General features: G+C 35.7%; 1 protein-coding gene across 14 annotated transcripts in view; it reads right to left on the minus strand.

Annotated features, from left to right (window-relative positions):
• The window catches only part of WDR47 (WD repeat domain 47), a 47362-nt gene extending 24190 nt beyond the window's left edge, over positions 1-23172 (minus strand). For 4 of the 14 annotated variants that reach the window (XM_039841050.1, XM_039841048.1, XM_039841049.1 and 1 more), the window contains exons 1-5: positions 18457-18550; positions 9628-9794; positions 7407-7490; positions 5149-5233; positions 2986-3788 (exon numbers count right to left, since the gene is read on the minus strand). In XM_039841050.1, coding sequence (XP_039696984.1) covers positions 2986-3788; positions 5149-5233; positions 7407-7490; positions 9628-9785 — 1130 coding nt within the window. In that variant the 5' untranslated portion in view covers positions 9786-9794; positions 18457-18550. Of the gene's footprint in view, positions 1-2985; positions 3789-5127; positions 5234-7406; positions 7491-9627; positions 9795-14676; positions 14698-18079; positions 18278-18456; positions 18551-19135; positions 19357-22927 lie in introns of those variants that run through there. The other 10 variants (XM_039841045.1, XM_039841046.1, XM_039841052.1 and 7 more) reach the window with 9 other exon arrangements.
• Between the last annotated feature and the right edge of the window lie 1745 nt (positions 23173-24917).

Below are 24917 nucleotides of genomic sequence, written 5' to 3' on the forward strand. Positions count from 1 at the left end.
TTCAAAAGACAAGTGATCTTCTTAAAATTGCATAGCTAGTAAATAAAGCTAGGACTTGAAATCCAATGCCGGCCTATGCCTGAGAATACTTTGTTATTTTGAGGCCTATTAATTTTGAGATCATTACACTGAATAGACAAAGCTTACAAATTTCAACTGATTTTTCTGACTTTTTGTTTTGACTTTTTTTCTGCTTGAGTGAAAATATATCCTTTAAAATGCCACACACTCTCTTATAAACCTTTCTTTCATGTTTCATCTTCTTGTTTACCACAGTAACTCCATCACTGTATCTTGGGGATGCAGCATGAAGCTGGCACATAGAAGACACTCAAATATTTTAAAAATATCAACTTCAAACATACATGACCACAAGTAGGAGTCTCTTCATGTGGCATCTTTAACATAACAGATGTAACAGAGGATCTCAATATGTTTAAAATTATACTTAAAATATATTTTAAAACAAGGCAAACTTTTTCCAAAGTAAATTTATCTATAGCACAGTGCCTCTCCCATAGTATGTAACAAGCAACCCTTTTGACATATTGTCCTTACCAAGTGTATGAACTCTGAGGGGAGAAACTGATATTTATTAAATACTAATCACATGCTTGTCACGCTGCTAGGAGTTTTATCTCACTTTGTAAGTCAATGCTCTATTTTATAGAGGAGGTCGCTGAGGCTCAGAGAGATTAAGTAACTGTCTCAAGGTTACACAGCTGGTAAATGACAAAGCTATTGTTCAAACTCAAGTCTGATTCCAAAGACCATGCTCTAGTCATTACTCCACATGCTTTGCCTCGTAAGTCTTCCAATTTCAGAGGCATAATAGATGTTTTCTGGGTTATTGCTACTGCTCAGCTGGTAACACATGTTTTACTTTATGACATGTCATATTTTACCTCTCTTATTCTACAATTATCTAATAACTTATACTCCTCCACTACTTTCCATCTTTATCCAGTCATTCCTGAATTTCTACTACTTTTTTTCACCTAAGTAACAGCACATACGAAATCAGGTTTGGCTAGATTTTGTCTGTCTTTTTTTCTTTACAAAGACAATCCCACTGGTGCACAAGTCCAAACATGCTGTCCATTAGACTGATCAAGAGGCTCCTGTCATCTTATGTACTCAGAAGAACATCAGTAGTTGCTCCATAATTGAAGCCCAGCATCCCATACAATGAAAATTTTCTCCAAAGAAATTGTCAAGTCCAAGAAAAGTTTAAAATAGTCCCCACCAATGCTGAAGACTTTCTATTTCTTTGAGATTTGGATAATAAGTTGTCCCTATATTACATTCATCCATTTTCATCATTAGATATCATCTTTATCTTTCGAATATGAAATACAGAAGAGTAAGATGCCTTAATATGTCACCCAAGGCTTATGCAGGTAAAAATGATAAACCCCAGATAAAATACAAAAAAAATAACTATTTGAAGCACTGAACAACAACAAATAGCTGGCACAACTAGAGGGAAGTCAATCCTTGGAAAAAGGGAACTTTAGGGGGTGATGTTCAAGGGTATAAGGCCTTCCAGCTGAGGGCACTCCCCATTCCACGTAGTGTGAGCTACTCCAGTAGAAAGCTGCAGTTTTAACAGCTTGAGAAGTCAGCAAAAACTTGGTATTGCCAGAGCATCTGCATAGCAGGAGTGAGGATAGGGAATCTGAAAAGGAGAAGCCTTAATGAGAAATACAGCAAAATCGACTGTATAATCTCTGCCCAAATCCTTGACTATCCCTGAAACTGCTAAAACCAACGATAAAAAAAATCTTGTGATTGCCAAAAGCGAGGGTTGTGGGGGAAGGAGGGGGAACGTTGGGTGAAATTAGAGAAAGGGGTTCAAACTTTCAGTTATAAAATAAATAAGTCACTTAACTTACCCTAGAAGCCTCCCCTCTCTTTAAGATACTTTAAGGACAGTATCACAACCCCAACTCCTATACAGTCTCACAGCAACTTAAAGGAAATGCTTCTGTATATATTTATCCTGTATTTCTTGTGCCTAAACTAAAGTTTTCCTCTTGCTTTAATTAGAAACAGAAATTGTGAGTCCAGTGCTCCTTCCTCAATAAAGAATGCCTCCAACTTTCCTATGTGAATAGGAAAAGGTTTAGTTTTTGTGTTCTTTAAATAAATTTATTGCAGTCAACATTAATACTTCAAAGTATCAACTCTGAGTATATGAAAACAGCAGTATGTTCCAGGGGTTTCCTGCAAAAGCAAGGCAAGAAGTGTCCTAACTCCTGAAATACATAACTGCTAATTAGGAAATTATTATTTCATACCAGGTTCAAAATAAAAACTAATGGTGGCTTTAACACTTATTTCCTTCATGTATATAAGGAATTACTAAAATATATAAATAGAAATAATCAGAGATTTTTATATACATGGGGATTTTTATATACACAAATTTTTATGTTCAATACAGTATATTTACAGGAGAAAAAAGTATAAACTATCTGCTGTTCTACAATTAAGAATTACATAAAAATAGTGCAGCTATATAATAGAATATACATACATTGTTAATCACTGATCTCAAAAAATGTTTAAGAATATGGAAAAATATTCATAATCTATCAAGTGAATAAAGCAAATTATATGAAAATATATATGGTTCATTCTCAATTTTTAAAATTCTATTCATAGAAAAAAGACCAGTCACCTACATGTGAAATTTTGTGGGATTTTAATTCTCATGTTTAAACTCTTCTGTATTTCCCAAAATTTCTTCAGTGCACACGTATTGCCTTTAAACTAGCAAAAGAATACAGGAATTAATAGTAAAGATTTTCCCTCATAATTTTAATCATCGAACTTTAAAAAACCCTTTGTAAAGTTTTAAGGAATAACCTTCAACGAAAGGGACTTGAATATTAAGAAAACACACACACACACACACAAAATTAGATTATCTCACACTTGTGGAGAGTTCCTCATTTTTTGTTTTTATGAGCAAATACCTACCGCTCAGGAGATTCTTCATAAATACTGTGACATTCTGTATTTTCAAGCATGAGACTTCTACTGAGGTTTTGTACCCCTGGATAATGAAAGTTAGCAAAGGAGTGTGACATTGGAGAAGTTTTGTTCCCAAGGTCTGAGATTCTCTTATCATGACTGGTTAGTCCACAAGTGAGGCCATCTAAAGCAGGATTCAGAGAGCGGGTCATATAGGCATCGGCTGATTGAGGCCTCCTCATTGGAGATGATGGATAGGGAGAAAGTTTGCTGATAAGGGGAGTCAAAAGATCAGCGTATGCAGCTTTTGTGGGTTTCAGAAGTTTGTCAACATGAATATTAAGCATTTTCTGTTCAAAAGCACAAGAGAAGACAGAAGATGGGAGATTCTGAAGCCATGACAATAAACTCAGATCCAAATCATCACAACCATTACCACATAAGAGGTCAATGCCAAGAAGTACTTCACTCTCTGTAATTTCTTCTCCAGTTGCTTTACTTTGACAAAATTCTACACAGCATTCATAAAGTAGACCCTTCATTACAAGCTGAAATAAACGATTGTTACTTGCTTTAAAACCAGCTTCACTTAGCTTCCTATCAGCAGGGATGAATTCTGCAACCATGACACAAGCCTCTTCAAAACAGTGAACTCGCGCAGTGCTGGGATTCCAGTCCTTAAATTCAGCATGATTGGTCAGACGAGGCAAAGTCAAAAGCAAACAGAGCTTGCTATAATCATCTTTAGAAGGACAGTACTCTTCTAGGGCATGTAAACATTGCACAGCTTCTTGCATGGTAAATTCCAGCTGTAAGAAAAATAGGAGTGATCACCATAGAGATACTATGAAGTATGAAAACAATGTTTCATTCAAATACAAAGATACTTGACAAACTTTCATAAACTATTCAATTGCAAAAGGATAAACTCTATAGTGTCATAGGCTACCCATATAATTTGTTGGATAGTTAACAACCTTCAAGTCAGAAACCAAAATGTTTTTCACTACTAAAATAAAAAGATTAGATAATTTCGTTAATTAGCACATTAAACTTTACTTATAAAAACAGTGCTCTAATTCAGGCTTAAAGCTATCATTTTCAAATGTATCATATTTGAAGGGTAAGAATAATTGACTTTTCTAGAAAAGAAAGCTGAAGCCTACCAATATTCAATTATTTATATAGCTTGCTATCACTCCAGCTTACCAAAAAAGCAAAAGCCATTCACAAATCTGCGATAGGAAAATTGTGTGGGGAAAGAAAGTAAATCAAGGAACATCTCGTGCTTGCTTCAACAGCACATATACTACAGAAAAGAAACATCTAGTTTGTTTACTACAAACACAGTGTGGAGACAGAACAAAAGGAAGCTTAGCTGAGAGAAAAATGATAATAATTTGTATAGTGAATATTATCTTAGAATCATAAGCTTTTAATGATGTAAGGAACCTTAAAGTTTACATAGTCCAGTTTCTGTATCTTACCAATGGGAAAAGTTAGGATATAGATTTAACTAAAGTAATTTAGTTGGTTAGTGACAAAGACAGAATTAGGTCTTTTGAGTCAACATTCTAGTGTTCTTTCCACTTTTAAGTATCATTATCTGGCAAACATTTCTCTATTATGTATGAAAGTATTTTGGTTTACTTCAATGAACACTTACTGGCACTTACTTTGCTTTTTGATATAACAATAACAATACTAAAACTTTAAAAGTTAACTCTCAAATCAAAAAGAATTTAATATCATCAAGTTTTAAACTGTCATAAAGACAAACATTTTATTAAAAAAACCACCTCTGGATCAAAGGAAATACTGAAAAGACTGAAAAGACAAAGGAGGTAAACATAATCCACTCTTGGAATAAGAAAAGAAGCAATGATGTAGAGTCAAGTCAAACATCTATTGCCATCTAAATCACCTTAAACACAAGGGGAGCACAAACTCCCCAACCAGCCAGTCATTCATTTATCATCATTGTCTAAATCATGGAACAAATTTAGACTCAGTACAGACTGAAAGCACTACTTCTGCAAAAGAGCAAATCTTGCCCCATCCTGGCTCATAAAAACTTCAAAAACTCATGATAACAATCTGTTTTAGTGAATAAAATACTTATGACTGAAACAAGACTATGGCGCAAACCTTCAGGAATAAAAACCTTACATGCTGGGGCTCATCTTCTGCTGACATTGCATTGTTAACGCATAAAGCTTCTAAAAACTTCTGCTTCAGGATAATATAGCGAAACCTGTGAAAAATAAAATATGAAACACTGAAATGATTAAAAAGCTGAATTATAGCAAAGTCAAAAACTAGAAATGAAACTCAAGTTCAAAACAGGCCAAGTGTGTCTTAAAGAACTAATTATTTCTTTTAAAAAGACTTAAAAATTAATTTTCCAATATGTCTCATAATCATATGTACTTATTAGTTTACTCTAAGTACCTTTGCTTTCATAAAAATCTTAAAATATTTTATGAAGCTTATCACATTTAAGCCATAATTAAAATAATTTCAGTGGCAAGTAATCCCAATTTAATACTCAAAGGAAGGATTTCTATTTCCAATATTAATTCTAAACAAAAATCAAGTTTTTATGGAAGATGCCAAATGTCACCTAATAAGAAATCAATATCCTTTATATTCAAAATGTCGTTTTCCCAAAATATGACTTTTTTCTTTCAAACATAAGATCTAATAAAAATAGGGCTGAAAAGATAAGGACAAATGAACAACATTTCTAAAAAGTCATAAAATAACTACAGCCCAATAAACTTAATAAAAAAATAAATAAAAATAAAAAATTATGAAACAACAACAAAAATTTTAACAGGGATTTTTCTGGGAGAAAAAGGAAGAGCAAAGAGTCTACTTGACTTGTCTAAGAATCAAAAAATGCTGGATGCCTTCAGCACTTTAAAGTATTTCTAATAACTGAAGGAAAATAATAATGAAACTTAAGTCATTCTTTCAACTATTGTTGTAGTAGCAAATATGTGTTCAATAAAACAAAACCCCTGCCTTCAAAAAGAGGGTTACCTAATAAATTGTATGAAACATGTAAAGAGCTCCGCAAGGTCTCAAAGTCATGTAAAACCAATACTACCAGAAGGGGTGGGAAGTAAAAGGAAAGTCTTATAAGAACTGACTCTTGGAAGATGATCAGGAATGTAGGAAATGGTAAAAGAAATAGTATTCTAATAAAGAATGTACAAAAGCAAACAGGTATTAAAAGCATGGTATGAAGTAAGAATCAAAAACAATACGAGTTTCCAGTTCTGTTAATGGTGGAGTCACCTCTATCAAGCTAACCTTTCTCCAGATAAAAATTATAAACCCCAGATAAAATACAAAAAATAACTATTTGAAGCACTGAACAACAACAAATAGCTGGCACAACTGGAGGGAAGTCAATCCTTGGAAAAAGGGAACTTTAGGGGATGATATTCAAGGGTATAAGGCCTTCCAGCTGAGGGCACTCCCCAGTCCATGTAGTGTGAGCTACTCCAGTAGAAAGCTGCAGTTTTAACAGCTTGAGAAGTCAGCAAAAACTTGGTACTGCCAGAGCATCTGCATAGCAGGAGTGAGGATAGGGAATCTGAAAAGGAGGAAGCCTTAATGAGAAATACAGCAAAATCGACTGCATAATCTCTGCCCAAATCCTTGGCTGTCTCTGAAACTGCTAAAAATGAAAAAGAAAAAAATCTCGTGATTGCCAAAGGCGAGGGTTGGGTGAAATTAGTGAAAAGGATTCAAACTTTCAGTATAAAATAAATAAGTCATGGGAATGTAATGTATAACATGGTGACTATAGTTAATACTGTACTGCATATCTGAAAATTGCTAAAACAGCAGATCTTTAAAGTCCTCATCACAAGAAAAAAAAAGTTGTAAATATGTATGTGAATGGATGCTAACTAGACTTATTACGGTGATCGTTTTGCAATATATACAAATATCAAATTAATATGTGGTACACCTAACACTAATACAAGGCTATATGTCAATTATACTTCAATTAAAAAAAAAAATCCTGAAGGCAGCCAAACAAAAAAGAAACATTGCACATAAGAGAATAAGGATACAAATACAGCTATCTGTTTTTCATAAATAATGGAGGCTAGGGGGCAATGGAATGACATCTTTAAAATCTTCATATTATTGTGAAGAAACAACTGCTTCAGATATGGCCCTTGTGACTTTTTGTATATAGATATTGTTGACTAAGTAGGTTAGTATATCAGATTTTCGACTAACTGAAGTAAATGCAACTTGTCCTCTGGAAGTGCTCCAAATCAACAGGATTGAGTGCACTATTTACTGGGAAAACTAATGGTCTTGTTCTTACATTTTTGTCTATTGTTTTGTTTTGCTAAGCTTCCACCAATGATAAGACACTAAAAACTTTGATGAAAACTCACCTTTTTTTGTCAAATTTTTCCATACATTCTAGAGGCTGAATGAACTGAAGAACTTCATCCCACTGACCATCAAGAATTAGTTGCCTATATAAAGAAAAACCCATGTATGTTATCGAATTTGAGTTACACTAATTAAAAGTGGAATAGATGACAACATAGCATTAAAGCTTCAGTCTGAAGTCAGTAATGAGATTAACATTTACTATAGTGGTTCCTCAACCACTATAATAAAATAATTTTCACAACTCATTTATAACAGCATATGCTAGATGAGAAGAATTTGTGAATCTACAACACTCCTCATTCTAATATTTATGTGGTTTTTTCACTTATGTAAAAAACAACGGACTAAGTCTAAAAATTCCTTTATTTCTCTATTCATCTTACAGTGTTAAAGTTATTCTGTGTTATTTAGGGGCTACTGTGTGGGTATGTTCCAGTCTCACTAAATCAGTGGTTCTCAACTGGGGGTAGTTTGGCAATGTCTGGAGACATTTTTGGCTGTCCCAAATAGGGAGCTACTGGCATCTACTGGGTATAGGTCAAGGATGCTGCTAAACATTCCACAATGCACAGGACAGCCCCCTAACCCAGCACACTCACGACAATGAATTATCTGGCTGTGGTAGAGAAATCCTTCTCTAAATTGTATATTCTACATCTTTGAGGCATTTGATACTAAAATTTACACTGAGATTGAAAACAGGAAGGAACAAAATCAAGTTTCATCCTACTTTAGTGGTCTATGGGAACTTCTAAAAGTTACAAGGCGTTCTTATTGCTGCCTTTCTTTTATAACAGCAATTTCTCTACTTTGGGATTTTTAGAACAATAAAATTTAAAAAGAGAGGGATGGACAGGAGGATCTACATAGGATTGCCAACTTTGGATTCTATAAAGAAGGACTATTAATAAAAAGCAATCACAATATACATCATAATCATTTTATAAAGAGACATTTTAATACTTAAAAAGGTAGGAAGGACGATTTCAAAGGCCAGGGCTTTAAGACGAATACATTTAGCTGAATGAGAAACTTACTATTTTATAATTCCTTGCGTTTTACCTCAGACCAGCAAAACTTCATCACAAACCAATGGGTTCCTGGAGGGGGATATTTGATAGCCGCTGCTATACTCCAGGCAAGCAATGTTTGAAAGACGGCCAAAAGAATGCTGCCTCAGTGCTGGTTCCCAACTAAGCCCCGGGGGTCAATGACATTCCTAACACCAAATACAGGGAAGTGCAACGAGTTTAAATAAACTCCCCTACTACAATAAAGCTTTTTTGGGGGTGAGGTGGGGGGAGGGGTGGAGTTCCTTTTTCATAAGTTAGGAACACTTCATTTCTTAGGCCTTTCCAAATCACAAAATGCCACATGTGCAAGAATCTGTACTCCTTATCAAAAATATTTGGTATCACATAAGTATAAAATATATTTCTGTCTAAAAAGTTGGGTTTTCTTTTTTATGTCCAATTCAAGTTAGGATATATTTAGCTTTCTATTTTGGTAAACATGCTAATTCCTTTTTGCTCTGCAACTCCACCTCTAAGAATCTCATTCTAAATAATTCGAGATACAGAAAAAGTCATACGTACAGAAGATGCTGAGTAGACCATTCATTCAAGAAAAACTGAAAACAATTTAATTGTCTTAAAATAGGGGAACTTAGGAAATTAATAAGAAAATTGAACTTTTTAAAGTATAAATTTGTAATCACGTAGAGAATTCTTATGATGTTAATGGACTTCTGATGTTAATGGATAAAGCAGGATACTAAATTATGAATGTAACAGAATTGTTTTTTAAATATGCACAGAAAATTATCAGTAGTGTTCTGGGTGGTGGAGTGAGTTTTCTTTTTTTCTACAATTAATGTTTATATAATGAGTATGTGGCCCCCAAAAATGGTATTTCAGAATATTTTATCTTTCTAGAGCCTCTTTCTTAATCGAATATTTTTTATAATGATGCCACATCTACAATGTAGTTGTAACTGTTTTTTTAATGGACCTCTAGATCTTACTACTGAGAACACAGTATTCTACAGAAAACACTATTTTGTAAGTGTTCCATTATAGAGACAAGCATTTTTAAAAGTTATACTTACACAGCCTTTTCACGAGTATAAAGATCTACCTGTACTGTACATTAACTTATTAATATACTTAATGCTACTTTAAAGGAACTACAAACCTCACAGTACTAATGAAATCATACCTCAAGAAAAGCATATCATCTGAAAATAGGCCATTTATGACTCCACTTTCCTTCTCAAGGGCCAACATACTAATGTGAAGCTTCTTTGAATTCAAGAAGTCTAAAATTAGTTTAATGATTTCGACCTCTTTTACATTCACTGTTTCTTCAGCCGTCATGTTGATAGCCTAAATATTAAAAATAATAAAACAAAAATTAGTCCCATTGTTTACTTCTGAGTGTTATTAACTATATTGCATAACAGGTTTCTTGGAAATATTTAGTACAGGTATTTCAAAATGTAATGACTTGAATACTTATCAAAACCAAGTCAAAAAAATAAAAACAAGTCGTTTGTTAAGGTGTGATAAAGGTGTAGCTAAGATTTTTTTAAGTCCTTATCTTTGAGAGATACACATTGGAATAATTACAGATTAAATAATATATAATCTGTGATTTACCCCAAAATAATACAAGAAGAAAAGTGGGAAGAGATAAAGATAAAATGATAATCGTGACGATTGAAGCAGCGTAATGGTAAATGGTGGTTCATTATATTTGCTATGCTCTGAATGTCTGGGTCCTCTCAAAATTCATATGTTGAAATCCTAAACCCCAAAATGGTGGTTCTAGGAATTGGGGTCTATGGGAGGTGATTAGGTCATGAGGGCAAGGCTCTCATGATTGAGATTAGTGCCCTTATAAAAGAGATCCCAGAAAGCTAGCTTGTCTTGTGAGGATACAATGAGAAGTCAGCTGTCAGCAACAGGAAGAGGACCCTCACCACAAGCTGACCATGCTAGCACCATGATCTTAGACTTCCAGCCTCCAAAACTGTAAGCAATAAATTTCTGGTATTTATAAGCCACTAGTCTACGGTATTCAGTCCAAATAGACTAAGACAATATTATTCTGTCTGTTCTAACACATCTAAAATTTTCCATAATAAAAACGCTTTAGAAAGTCACAAACCATGTTTAGCCATGCCTTAGGTTTGTCCTAATACTTTCATTCCATAAGCATTTACTGCCTTTTTCTCTGTAATAGGCATTGTCTTATACTCAGGAGACACTGGCCCTGTCCATAAAAACTAATAGTCTAGCTGCAACATGGAAAATGTTATACCCTGTACTTTGGAACCGAAGGAAACAAGGCTGGTTAAAATGTGCAACTTTAAGTAACATTGGCAGTATCAAAATAAACATCAAAGATATTTCAACTCCCTAAAATCCCTTCTAATTCTTAACTATAAGTCTGCAGTTATACTACTGAGCGCATTGCTTATGAATTCATAAAGATTTAGAACTAGGAGGAATTCTGAAGATCATTAGGTCAACATTCTCATTTTACAGATGAGGCCAAACAAGTTAACTGGCCCAAGTTGTTTTCAGATGTTAAGGCTCAGAGCAATATGAAAGACTACCATGCTAAGGGGACTAGCTGCAAAGAAACATCTGATGAAACAGACTGCAAGCATGTCTTTCTCACAGGACCAACTAACTTTAACCAAGCTCACAGAAACAAACACATATGAGTATGCACACCAGTTAATTTTTTCAATTTGTTCACTATTTTGTCCATTTAGTTCTTCATAATGAGAAATGCAAATATCTAGCAGACTAGAATGCTCACATCAGATGAGCGTATTTTCTCTCTTAGGTAGAGAAGGTGGTAGGATTAACAAGGGACAGCGCATAGGAAGGTAATTATATGACCCAAATATTTAATGATATCAGACTAAGCTAATTGGACTAAGCTAATCTTACACATCCATCTTCACAAGAAAGACATGCCTGCCTCAGGAAACAGACAAATTGAAAATCCCATCAGGCCAGCTGCTCAATTCCTCATGCTTTGGGTTTCCCTGCACTGTCCCCTGATCTTACCACCTTCCTGTTCATAGACTTTGTCCAAAGGAAGATACAGTAAAATTAATGATATGTCCACTCATTAAATTCTAATCACATTTCAGAACTGTCTCTCTGAGATTACTTCTAGAGCACAATGATTAGTGATTTTAGCATTCCCCAAATATTCAGATAATTCTTACTAGCAAAAAAAATGGCTTTTACTAATTAAATTCTCAGAAAAATATTGTATTCCCCACTTAATCTCTAAGTTCTTAGAGGACACTTCATTTATATCACTATGTACCAACCATACAACTTGCAGAATTGAGACTACAATTTTCTGACGTTGTTCAATATACCCAATGATATTAAACATTTTATAGGCTTCGTATATTTAACATTCAGTCTACATATAAAGTAACTCTGGAGTTACTATGAATCTAGAGCAATAGTCCCATTTTAAACCAAAACTACAAGTTTAATGCTGCCATCATTTATGGTCAATAAAGCCTAAAAGAAGAAGACATATATTCTTATGACTACATATTTTACATTGACTTTACATTTAAATTTTAAATAGATACGGAAAATGTATCCTAGTTAACCTACAATTGGTCAGGGTTTTGTTAAAATTAATTTTAAAAGGATAAGTTTTAATTCTATACTATGAAACTCCCAGTAGAAATATATGGTATTTTAATCATCCAACCCAGAATTTTAATTCTTATAAGCTTCACTATTGCTATATATAAAACTTACACATATGCTTATGAGGCTGTATCTCAGAATTATTCTCTTCTAACCACCCTGTGAAACATTTTTAGAGCCTCTAAAATTCTAGCTATATAATTTAGAAATTAGATACACCATATACAGCAGTAGTCCCATTACCCGTGGGGTATATGTTCCAAGACCCTTAGGGGATGCCTGAAATCTTGGATAGCTCCATACCCTATTTATACTAGGTTTCTTCCTAAACATACATATCCTTTCACCTAAAGGAGGCACTTAATGGCTTTTCTTCGGCATATCCGAATTGCCAGCATCACCACTCTTGTGCTCTGGGGTCACTATGAAGTAAAATAAGGGTTACGTGAACACAAGCACTGCCGTAACAGGACAGCTGATCTGAAAACTGAGACAGCTACTAAGTGACTAACAGGCGGGTAGCACATACAGCGTGGATATGATGGAAAAGGATGTATCACGTCCAGGCAGGATGCAGAGGGACAGTGTAAGATTTTATCACGCTACTCAGAATAGTGCACAATGTAACACTATCTGTTTCTAGAATTTCCACTTAATATTTTCAGACTGTGGTTGACTGTGGGTAACTGAAACCACAGAAAGCAAAACCACAGATAAGAGGACTACTGTACATATTTTTAAAGATAACATTTAATTCATAAACATTGTTTAATCTCCTTAAACTATTATTCACTGCGAAGCTAGAATTTTTCTTTATACAGAGAAGGAGATGTCAATAATAAATGCTTCTTCAGGGAGGCTATAAGTCAGTAAGAGTTAACTATCTTAGGAACAACTAAAATTATCTTTTAAAATGAGATGTATAGTACAAAATGTCCCTTAGCTGAATTAACTTAACATGTAAAAATCAATGAATGTTTAAAAAAGTACAGAGTAGATCATTTTTTTCCAACTGTTCTAAAAGCCATTCAAAAGAACAGAGCTCTGGCCCTTCAAACTGACTAGTATTTAGCCAAAATCAGCTTTGACAGCATCTTAGGTGGACCTGCCAGCCATGGTCCATATGAAAAAACAATTACCACACAGAATTTATGTAGGGCGGAAAAAAGAGTGTATTCCACTGAAAATAGAAAAAAAAAAAGAAAAAGAAAAATATCAGAATGTTTCAGTATTTCCATATTACGTGACAGATATATCTGTAAAAAAAAAATTACAAAAACATCTTCATAAATTTTCCTTTAATAAATTTTTACTTATATACAATATCTAGACTAAGATATGGAAACATGAATTTTCTTTAATAATATGTACATCTGAAAACCAACTGGAATGTGGTTAGTATTTTAGTGCTTAGACAACAATTACTATCCACAGAAATAAATTTCAGGTTGAGTCTCTATGTGGACTTGTACTGACACTTATCTTAGTGGAACAAGATTAGAAGAATGTATTAAGGGGCATGAAATAAAATTTTTATAAATCTAAGATTAAAGGTAAAATGTTAATGATAAGAAAAAAGAAATAATGGCAATAGAAATATACTGACTTATATGTATATTTCTATACATAGATGAGGAAAAAGTTTAGTGAAAAAAAAATCAGTGCTTCTAACCAAATATAAATAGCTATGATTGAAATGTTCCTTTGCAATGAGGTTACTTATTTATGACAGATTAGGAAGGAAGAAAAACACACAAGGCTAAGAATGATTCAAAGTATAATGTTAAGGGAATTGGGGTACAATCATTATAAATTTTATAGCCAAGAAAAAAGTGCTTAAGAAAGGCTCCATTAATCCCCAACTTCAACCCACACAATAAAAACCATGCTTTTTAATCTTCCAAGATTATAGAGTGCTTATGCTGAACTACATACAGTGCTTTACAATTCTAGTTTACAGGAAATGAAGTACTGTGAAGCCAATGAAACTATCAAACAACACTGGACTACTGTACCTTTTCCTTTAAAAAAAAGGGGGGGAGGTAGACAGGGGGAAAGAAAAAAATTTTTAAAAATAATAAAAAAAGAAAAAGAAATTTGCTAGCTATTCTTAATAAAATAGCATTCTAAAAACTTATGTTGTTCCTAGGTCATTTCATTGTAAATGTCTGGTCCTTCAGGAATTATAAATGTGATGTTGCAAGTCACTTAATCTGTATGGGCCTCAATTTTTTTCACACATAAAATAAGAGGGTTAGTTTTGGGTAATTTCTATGATTTCCCTTCAAATTTTATAATTTGGTTTTAACTCACATTTCAATAACATGAAATATATTCTGGGGAATATCAAGTCTGGGGTAATCAGAATTCTCTAATCTATGAGGTCAGTTTAATGAGAAGAAGGAAAATACATTTATTTTAGATCATTAAAGGAAGCAAAAGAAAAGTCCTTCTAATTGCAAAGCTCTGTCATGTCTGCTAATCAGCTAACGTTTAAAACACGGATGCAGCATCCATGTGTCCCTTCTTACTATTGACAGCTGTTCACTATTCATCAATTATTTTAATTTACCTTCTGGAGCTGTGAATGATCTGGGGCCTAAAGAACAAATTACTTTTTTAAAGCGGGTGCAGCTTTATATAGCTATAAAAAGAAAAAAAATCAATTAACATAAACTATATGTTGTGTATATTCATAAAATATTACTAAAAAAAGACACAAGAAATTGATAAAAATGGTTGTCTCTAAGAAGGAAAAGTAGATAATTAAAGAATAAGAATGGGAAGACTTTTCACCATAAACCCTTTGTACTTTACCATGTACAAATATTACCTATGCAAAATTTTTTAAAATATAAAACATAAGTAATAAATTTTCAATTGCAGGTAACTTAAAGGAATTAGTAATATAATGAATATAATGTATTTATTATATATAACAAAGCAATAATATTTCAGAGTGATTTGTATTTTTTTCATAACCCAAGAACTCTTCCTTAGATCCAATTCAAATATTATGTCAATCTTTATGAGATAAAGTATTTGTGTTCTTTCCATATTCAAACACACAAATATTTTTAAACATATTTAAGCACTTAAATACTAAAAATTGATAAAATAAGCAAAAACTATTTTTGACTCAGACTGTGTAATTAAGTCACATAACCTAGAAAATGTAAAGGAAAAAACTGTCAAATAGGCACTAAAAATGTAAAATGTAAAACTACCATTTAGCACAAGCTGCCATAAACAAAGTTAAAAGACAAGGACGAACTAGGACTAAATGCAACACACATAAACAGTTACCATCTAAAATATAAATAGCATACTCTCCCAAAAATCTAGTTGAACAATGAGAGCAAAGAATACAGACAATTCACACAGATGATCGATAAATTTATGAAAAGATGTTTAATCTCATTAGTGACATTAAGATACCATTTATGGCCTACCAGTTATACAAAAATTAAAAAGACCTGAAAATATCTAGTGTTGGCAAGAGTGTGGGTAAATGCCTCTTCATGCATTGTCTTAAAAATATAAATTGGTAGACATTTTAAGAGAGACTCTGACAGCATGAAATTTTTATCTATGAAAATTTTAAATGTATATACTCTTTGACTCATCAATTCCAATTCCACTTCTGGGAACCTATTCTGCAAAAATACTTGCAAATATACACAAAGATATATATACAAAGCTGTTCCTTGAAGATATGCTTGTAATAGGGAAAAACTAGAAATAAACTGAGTTCCCGTCGACAGCAGAATTGTTAAATTATGGTAAATTCATACTCCAGAATACTAATGCAGTGATGTACATCTACACACCCTAATAATAGAAAGGCACATCACAGAACAATATAGTTATCAATAAATATTTGCTGAATAGACAAATATACATAGGCCCATTTATTTTTTTTAAAAGGGAGGGCATAATACCTCTATGCCTAAATAACAAAGGTCTGCAGCGATACCTAACAAACTGTTCAGAGTGGTTACCTCTAACCTCTAAAAGTATGCGATTGGTTAGAAGGCAGGAAACTAGGAAGGGAAAGGGGCTGAAGGGAGACTTTTCCACTCTTTACCATTTGTATTATCTGAATGGTTCACAACCAATACGTATTTATGCATTACTTGTACGTTTACACACACATTTCTTGTATGAATACAATTTTTAACTGTAAAGAGAAAAACACTATGAAAATGAAAAAAATTATAGGATTAGATAGCAAAGGTTTTCTTCTATATCAAGGTACCAACAAGAGTAGTCTCCCAAACATAGGATTAACTGCTATGTTTACAATGCAAAAGCTATTGGGCACTATTCTAGGATCTTTACTTAAATTGTTTAATTGGTCCTTCTAACAATCCTATGAGATAGGCAATTTCATCCAATTTTACAGATGAAGACACTCAGCTTTGTAAGGTTAAGAAATTTGCCCAGCATTTATATCAAGGCTAAACATATCTCACTGGAAACTGAATATTTCTTTCAGAAGTGTGTCAGGACATCATAAGTCCTGGTATCATCTATATCATCCCCAACCAGGAAATCTTTAAAAAATACCATAGGGACCTATTTAACAGGGAAGCAAAACAAAGAGCAGAGGCAAATATATACACGTTTTTTTTAGATTTAATTTTAGATCAATTTTTCATTAGTTCCTTAAACATCTGAGCAAGTAGAACTCATCAACTCTTCTTTAGTTCCTGAAACATCTGCCTTATCTTGGTAGCCAGACAAGAAACTGTCTCCTCCTCCCCAATTCACATCTTAAGCTTTGCAACAATGAATATCAGAATTTCTGATTGTGAAAGAGACACAGAAATACAGAGACAAAGAGGACAGGCCAAGAGAGAGANNNNGACAGAGGGGGAGAGAGAGAGAGAGAGAGAAGGAGGAGGAATGGAGGGAGGGAAGAAAGGAAGGATATACAGTAGCTGAAGATTACAACGTAGGGCAAAAATAAAACCATAAGTCTGCTAGATTCTAAAGCTTTCTACTACACCACATTGAATCCAAGAAAGGAAAGGGCAAAGATACCTTACAAAAACAAGAGAAAACATAAAATGGTTAATGAGACACCTAATATGCCAAAATGAAAAGGCTTCATAGTACTGAAATCATTTAAAATTATTCTAGCAGAGGTTCCTAGTTCTATGATCTTTTACAATATTTTTCTATTAAACAATGTTAATAGGGTAGGTAAATAATCTAGAAATCTGAACTACTAACAATCTAACCAGACTTTTAAACATATACTTTCAGACAGAGAAACAAAAAGTACATTGCTCAACTGCATAAGAAACTAAAAGAGAATTCAAGATTACTTTTTATTTTAAAATCTCTCTTCAGATCTAATAAAATATACTTCCTAACCCTTACTTAATAAACCCTACTTGAATTTTAAATTGTTATCTAAATGAATATCATCATCAAAACATCAAAAAATAAGCAGTGTAGAAACTGGTGGGAGGGAAGGGAACCCCCCAAAAAAGAAAAGAAAAATTTAGATCTAAGAACTCTAGAGTCAACTTTCAAGTTTAAAATGAACTTCAGTTTTTAAAGTATCTGTGAAAAATCACACCAAATATGGGAATATCTAGACAAATCTAGATAAATTTTAACATTGTGTTGCTACTACTAAATGCTTTACTACTAAACATAATTTAGTTTTTTTAGAGCTCAACTAAAAGTAAAATCAGGGTGTTAAGGCATAAGAATTTTAGCCCTAAAAACAAAATGTGTACAAAATTTTATTTTATTCTTAAATAATACTTTTTGCTCCTTTGCTTCGTGCATGTTTAAGACCTATCAGACCTCTGCCATGTTTCAGACTTCAGAATGAATACTTATGAGTCAGAAAGCTCACAAATTGTGTCACTGATCTTAAGAGAAACCTGATGGGGAAGTACGAACAGATCAAAGTAAGTCCGTTCTTTAAAACAATTCAAAATGTGAATCCTACTTACCAATGAGTAACAATGCCACCACTTAATTATACAATTATTATCAGCTATTAGGTGGAGCTAAGAACTCAAGGTCTCCTGACTCTGAGCCAAAAGCTTTCAGTATTAATCATGCAAAGAATTAAAGAAGTTTTAAACAGTTTATTCCTTGAAACGTCACAGCAGCTTATGAAAATTCAAACATTTAAGCAGAATTTCAACCTATAAACACATAAATAAAACATGTAGAAAGTTATAAATCTTAATATTTGTAATAAAAAATAAATTTAAATTCTAATCACTAATTAATGCTATATTAACTAATTAATGCTATATTAACTAAGATCAAAGTAAAATATATAAATTCATATATTATTCCTTTCTTATTTGTTTGTTTTTACCTTATTTGTGGGAGGAAAAAAAGATGCTTTATCCAAGAACACAGTTTCACCTTTTGTTATGTGATGAGACCTCAGCGATAGTTTTCTGTCACACCTAAAGCCAAGGTTCCAAAAGCAGTTTTTGTAAAACAGAGTAAAACTGTCCTTCACGTTCTTTTTTCATTCACATTTTTTTTGTTTTCAAAGAGAAAAGCAGAATGTAAGGTATTTGTGTATGCTTCAAAAACTGAACTACTTAAAAAATGGATTTTTTGTCAGTAAATCAACATTCAAAACATATAAGGAAATGTACTGAACCAAGTCACAAAAACTTGAAAATGTATTGAAAAAGCCAAAATTATACAAGAATTAACTACTGAAAGAAGTACCGTAGAGTGTATACTATATAATTATCTATTAAAGTTTTCCATTCTTAACTTTTTGACTTTCTTAGGATTTATATATTTATCACAGAACCGAGCTGCAAGATTCCTTAAATCCACTCCTATTTAATACAGAATATCCAAATACTTATCTCTGACAGATGGTCTGCCAACCTCTACATAAATGCCTCCAATGAAGATACCCCCGAACATATCTGTGAAAGGCAGTCTTTAAGATGGTCATCCATAAGCTTACTAGTGTTTACATCCTTTTGCAGTTCCCAGCCTTTGAGTGTGGGCTGGATTTAGTGACTCACTTCTATCTAAGTACAGCAGAAATGCTGCGATGTCACTTGCAAGATTTAGAGAGACTGAAGTATCCATCTTTAGTGCAGGCACGTGCCCTCTCAGATTGCTCACTCTCGAGGAAGTCCACTGCCATGTCATGAGGAAATCTTGTGGAAAGATCCAAATGACAAAACTAAGGGATGCCTCCAGGTAACAGCCAATGAAGAATGGAAGCCCTCAGTCCAACAGCCTACAAGGAACAGAGGCTCACATCACTGAGACTGGAAGGAGATCATCCCCCTGGTCAAGTCTCCAGGTGAGACCACAGTCCCTGTGGCAGCATGACTGAAACCCTGAGTGACCTTAAATCAGAAGCGTCCAGCTGGGGTGTGCCCAGATTAGAAACAGTGAGATTTGTTGTTTTTACCCACGAATTTGGGGGTAAATTTCTTACACAGCAATAGACAACACAAAATATCGATTTTCTCACAAGTATAAAAAGGTTTTTTCCTAATATTAAATTGAAATCTACTTTCTTGTGACTTTCATCTAGTTATGTCTTCAGAGTCAGCATAATACAGTCTGTCATGTTAAAAACTTTCACACATTTGAATCTGACAATAATCATGTCTATTCATCAAAGAGCTTTCAGATTTCCTACCATTCTAGTCATTCTCCTCTTAACATTTGTTAATCTGTCTCTTAAAACATCCAAAATTGAACTTAAAACACCATATGTAGTCTGGTCAGCAACTGTATAACACTTCCAATGCTGGGGACACTTTAAATGAACATATCTAAAATATGAAGAGTACCGTAAAAGAACTACAAATAAAATGCCATGGAAGTTCAGAGGAGTAATGCAGTTTCCTGCTAAGAATGGGTTTGAAGGGCTGTTAATAACCTAATATGCAGAGGTGGGAAGGGAAAAGGCACTAACATTTATTATGCATCTACTATGTCGGGCCCTGCACTAAACACTCCATACCTTATCTGTGTAATTCTTACAACTCTATAATTTCATTTTACAGATGATTACACTAAAGCTCAGAGATGTCAGGTACTCGTCTAAGGGCACACAGCAAAAAAACCTGTAGAAGCAAGAATGAGATGACAGAGTCTATCTGACTAAAATCCTGTAACTTTGCCACTATAACATTCTTACATTTGATATAAAAACAAGAGGGGATGATTAGGATTCAAGTAATCCTGAGACTAATGTCAAAGTTTTAGAAATTGGAATTCAACTTATTTCTTGTGCTATGTAGTGATTTACCATTCACTGACTAAGTCTAAGGCAATGCTTCTTAAACTTTTCTCCAAAAGGGCAGAAGAAACCGAACACATCCCCAGGGAGCCCTTAAGCATGAAATGTCTTTGAAGTCTTTGAATTTTACCTTAGAAATCAGTGTGAATATTACATTGTCCATGTTATTTTTGTTTTAATCTAAAAACAGTATTTTTTTAATGTAAGTCTTCAAGTGAAATTGATAGCATCTCCATAAGTGTGTGCCATGTTATGTGACCACAGATTTATTCCTTGGCACATAGCACCTTACTCTAATAGTCCAAATACTCCTACTTGAAAAGCATAGGTTAAAGAGGACAAAGTAAGCTATTTCTTTATAATTCAAGAACCAATGATCAACAATGAGGATTATTTAATACCAAACGAAACTCAAGTAAGAGTTATTGGCTATAGCCTTATTTTCTAAATATGAGAACATCCTACTGAAAGCAAGATAGCAGCCCTGACCCACATACAGTGAGGAAACACCCTTTTCTCCATGTCACCACAGTAATAAAGAACGTCTGCCAAGGAGTAAAGATGTACCTTAATAGTTCCCATGAGCCTTTAAGGCCATTGTAAAAAATAAGGTCCTGGACCTAAAAATGCTAAATAAGTAGTTCATGCAGAAAATGTTAATTATCCTTGCCAATGCTCTATTAAAACCTCCACTCTATTAAAAGGTAATCAATAGATGACTTAAATTTTCCTTCCAGAGTGATTTCAAATACATTATTTTGTTCAACTTCAGAGCCTATTCCCAGACTAAAACAATAGCAGGTATTATCCCCATTCTACAGATCTAGAAATCAGAGTCAATAGTGGGGTAAGTAGCTCTTCCAAGATTATAATCAGTAGCAAAGGGAAACTTAAATCCAGGCAATGATTTCCAGCTTACTCATCTACTAAGAAAAACTGCATCTTTTCACACTTATATTTTGAAGTGTTTCTCAAACTGCAGCATATAGCAAGCATATCACATGCTGTCCATTCAGTAACTGATAAACTGGATTTCACAGAGGAAGATGCTGAATACAATTATGTAACTAGAAACACAAGATAGTACCCTTGTTCTCTTATGATATATCCCTATTACTGGCATTTAAAGAGGGGGGCAGGAGGGAAAAGAATTAGGAAGTCAGAGGGTTAAAATCTCTTCACCCACACAAAAATCACATATCTAGTACACCTGAAATTAATATAATACTGTACATCAAACTGTAAGTGAAAAAAATTTTTAAATACATATTTATAACAGTATTTATATTCGGTTTTTTTTAACCTAATAATATACTGTTATGGCTTAATTGCTTATCTTTTCCTTCACTGTATAATAATTTTTCTTCCCTGTGTGGAAGCAATCTACCCCCAAAACCTAAGGTAAAATTGTTCATTACATCTTCCTCCTAAATGAGACTTCGAGAATATGTCACATAAAAGAAAATGGGCTCTTAGGCGTCTCTCCTTTCCTGTAAGATATCAATGCAACACATGCCAACACTGGAGACAAAAAATTTCTACTTGGATATACTGTGAAAAACGATTTCTAGCATACCAAAAACCTCCATGTTAATTTCTGTGCCATTAACTTCTGGAAGTATTCTATGAAGTCTACAACAAAGGATGGGAAATAAGAGGATCACAACCTATGAATCTGGGTGGAACAAAGACTTCTCCTTTCATTATGCAGAAAAAACCAAGTTGCCAAAAACGCGCCGCTCACATACCATGCGTGGTTAGTGACTGCAAGTCTGGGTATAGAAAAGAAAAAATCAGATGCTGGTCAAACGCCGCCGCTGCCTATCCCTGCTCCTGCCCATTGTGCCCAAGGCCTGGCCCCAGAGCTACAGCCCCAATCTCTTTCACCCAATATAGGGAACTGGCTTAAACCTAGGAGCTCTATAACCTCCCGCGTCTCCTGTGCGGACGCCCCCCTCCCAGGCGCAACCCCCGTTCCCAATCCAGTCGCCGCCCTTCCTCTGGACCCCAACCCAGACCCCCAAAGGCTGCTCCCAGTGACCACAGACGTAAGAAAGGCCAAACCCGGCCCCGCAGGGCTGCCCCTCGCCGCCGCTAGCTCCCGGCCTCGCAGCTCCCTCCCCTCCTCCCGATCAAGGCGTGCCCACTCCTCGCACAGGCTCCGCGGAGCAGCGAGGAAGAATCAGCTTCGTCTGACTCCCTCCCGCCTCTCGGCAGCAGCGCGATGGGCACAACCCCTGCGGCCGCTTACTGCCCAGGGGCGAGCAGGGCCAGGGCGCGGGGCGTCGCTCTGCCCCTAGAGCCGGGCGGGCAGTGAGGGGAAGGTGTGGTCCAGGGGCGGCGGCCTCGCATAGGGCCCGGCCGTGGGGGCCTCACTCCTGACCCCGGTCCCACACAAGCCTACCCAAGACCGTCCTCCCGGACTGCGAGCGCCGCCCTCGGGGTCGCCTGGGTCGGAGCCGCATCTGGTAGTGACAGGTGGCGATGGGTGACCATGGCAACGCGAGGTGTGCGGTGAGGCCCGACTCCGCCTCCGCCACCCGGAGTCACTCACCTGAGGGCAAGCCGGGAGAAGCGGCGGAGGAGAAAGCGGCAGGGAGGTCGGCGGCCGGGGCTCCGAAGCGGCCGGTTCCGGGCGGGGCGGGAGCGCGAGAGCGGCGGTCTGGGCTTGGCGTCGGTCCCCCCGCGCGTCAGTCCATCAGCCCGTCAGTCAGTCCTTCCTCCCGCCTGCCCCTCCCAGGTCGGCGGCCGCTCAGCCTAGCCGCTTGCAGACTGCGGTTGTCAAGCGGAGCCCGAGCGAGCTCCAGCCCCGAGCTCAGCCAATCGCTGCGCTTCTCCGAGGCGCCTCAGGACCCCGCCGAGCGGGGCGGCCACGCAGGTGCCTGCGCGGAAAGGAAAGTCGGCTGGGCGGGCCCAAGGCCGGCAAGGTGAGAACCCGCCTGAACGGACCGGCTCCGGGTCCGGGCTCCAAGGACCAGCTGGACCCGGAGAAAGAGCCCGCGCAGCGATTGCGTGAGACCTGCAGCCGGACGCAGACCCTTTGCCCGCTGTGACCGTGCTTCCCGAAATAGCGTGAAGGGGGGGTTGTCGCCTCGCAGTCTAGCGTCCTTTGCGCGTTAGAATGGACTCTTAATACTCCTCCCCTATAATTTATTAATAAAGACTAACAAAATAAATCTTGCCTCCGCCTCTTCTCGCCGCTTTTCCAAGCAAGCCCCATTTCCTTCCTCAAAGCTCCAGCGGCTTATTTGCTCCCTTCTTGATTTCTCATTTTGTGATGCTGATCTAGCTGAGGCATCTGTCAGTTTCTTAATATTTAACGTGTTCACAGTTTACTATCCCTTTTGTATGTAAGCTCCTTGGCAGCAAAACTTCACTATTTCCCACTCCTTCGGTGCACTTTGAGGACATCCATTAACCAGACCACCCATCTCTGGAAAATCATCACCAAACCAGAAGCTAAGAATGCAGGAGTGGTTATTCTCAAGAATGAACTTTTTACTATAAGAACTCAGGGTTTTTTTTCTTCTTCTTCAGAACACTCTGGGTATTGCCTAGTTGTGTTTCTGTTTGCAAACACTAAGACCCCTGAATAAGTTTTTATCATTTATTTCTAACCAAAGCCTCCTGATTTCATTTAACCTTGGTGTATAAGCAGTATTCCACAAATATATATGATGCTCACCTGGGCTGAATTAAGCATTCAAGGGGTAACCACGTAGAAATAAGGAAGAATACAGTGAACCTCATCCTCACAAAGGCTAAAAGCCAACAGTGAACTGGGCCTTTCAACTTAGGGAAACGTAAAAGGAGACTGATAAGAATAAACATCAAAAACGTTTCTCGAACAGAAGAATTTGATCCAATTCAATATAAAAGAAAAGATAGCTTGAGGAAAAGGTTTTAAGAAAAATATTTACAAATTCAAGGAAAAGAATTTGAACAGAAAAGCTGAACTGCAAAACTTCGATTGCCTAGTCCTGGAAGAAAGTCTTCATTAAGAACGCTCTCAGTGATAATTGACAGACGAATAAATATAAACACAACTTAATATTACCCCAGGTCTTGATGTTAAAAAAAATTTTTGGAAAAAAAAATAAATTGAAAGAGTGGGCAGATACGATCTAACCTAGAAATAGTTTTCAATTATTTGACCAGTATAGTTCACCTGAAAATCCGCTTCTCAATCGTGACTCTCAAACAACAGCAGTTCCAAGAACCAGAACCATTAACATATTTAAAATATTCAACTGGATCTAGAAAGAGTTACTAATTAAGGATAATTTGACAAACATCTAACCATCAATTAGGGGCAAAGTGTTATAAAAAAGAACCTGACTTTTTCTGGTACTACACATTGGTTTTGGCATTCATTAATAACAAAATGAAGGGTTTGCCTATGTTCTCCTCAAAGCCTCACAATCTCCTTTAAGATGCCAGCTCATTATTCCCATTCAGAGATTAAGGGAAATAACCCGCCCAAAGCCATACAACTGATATGTAGCAGAGCCAAAATTCTAACCATTCTGACTCTTAAAACCTCT

This window comes from Pteropus medius, unplaced genomic scaffold (assembly GCF_902729225.1).
Source record: "Pteropus medius unplaced genomic scaffold, Ma_sr-lr_union100, whole genome shotgun sequence".
Classification (NCBI taxonomy): domain Eukaryota; kingdom Metazoa; phylum Chordata; class Mammalia; order Chiroptera; family Pteropodidae; genus Pteropus; species Pteropus medius.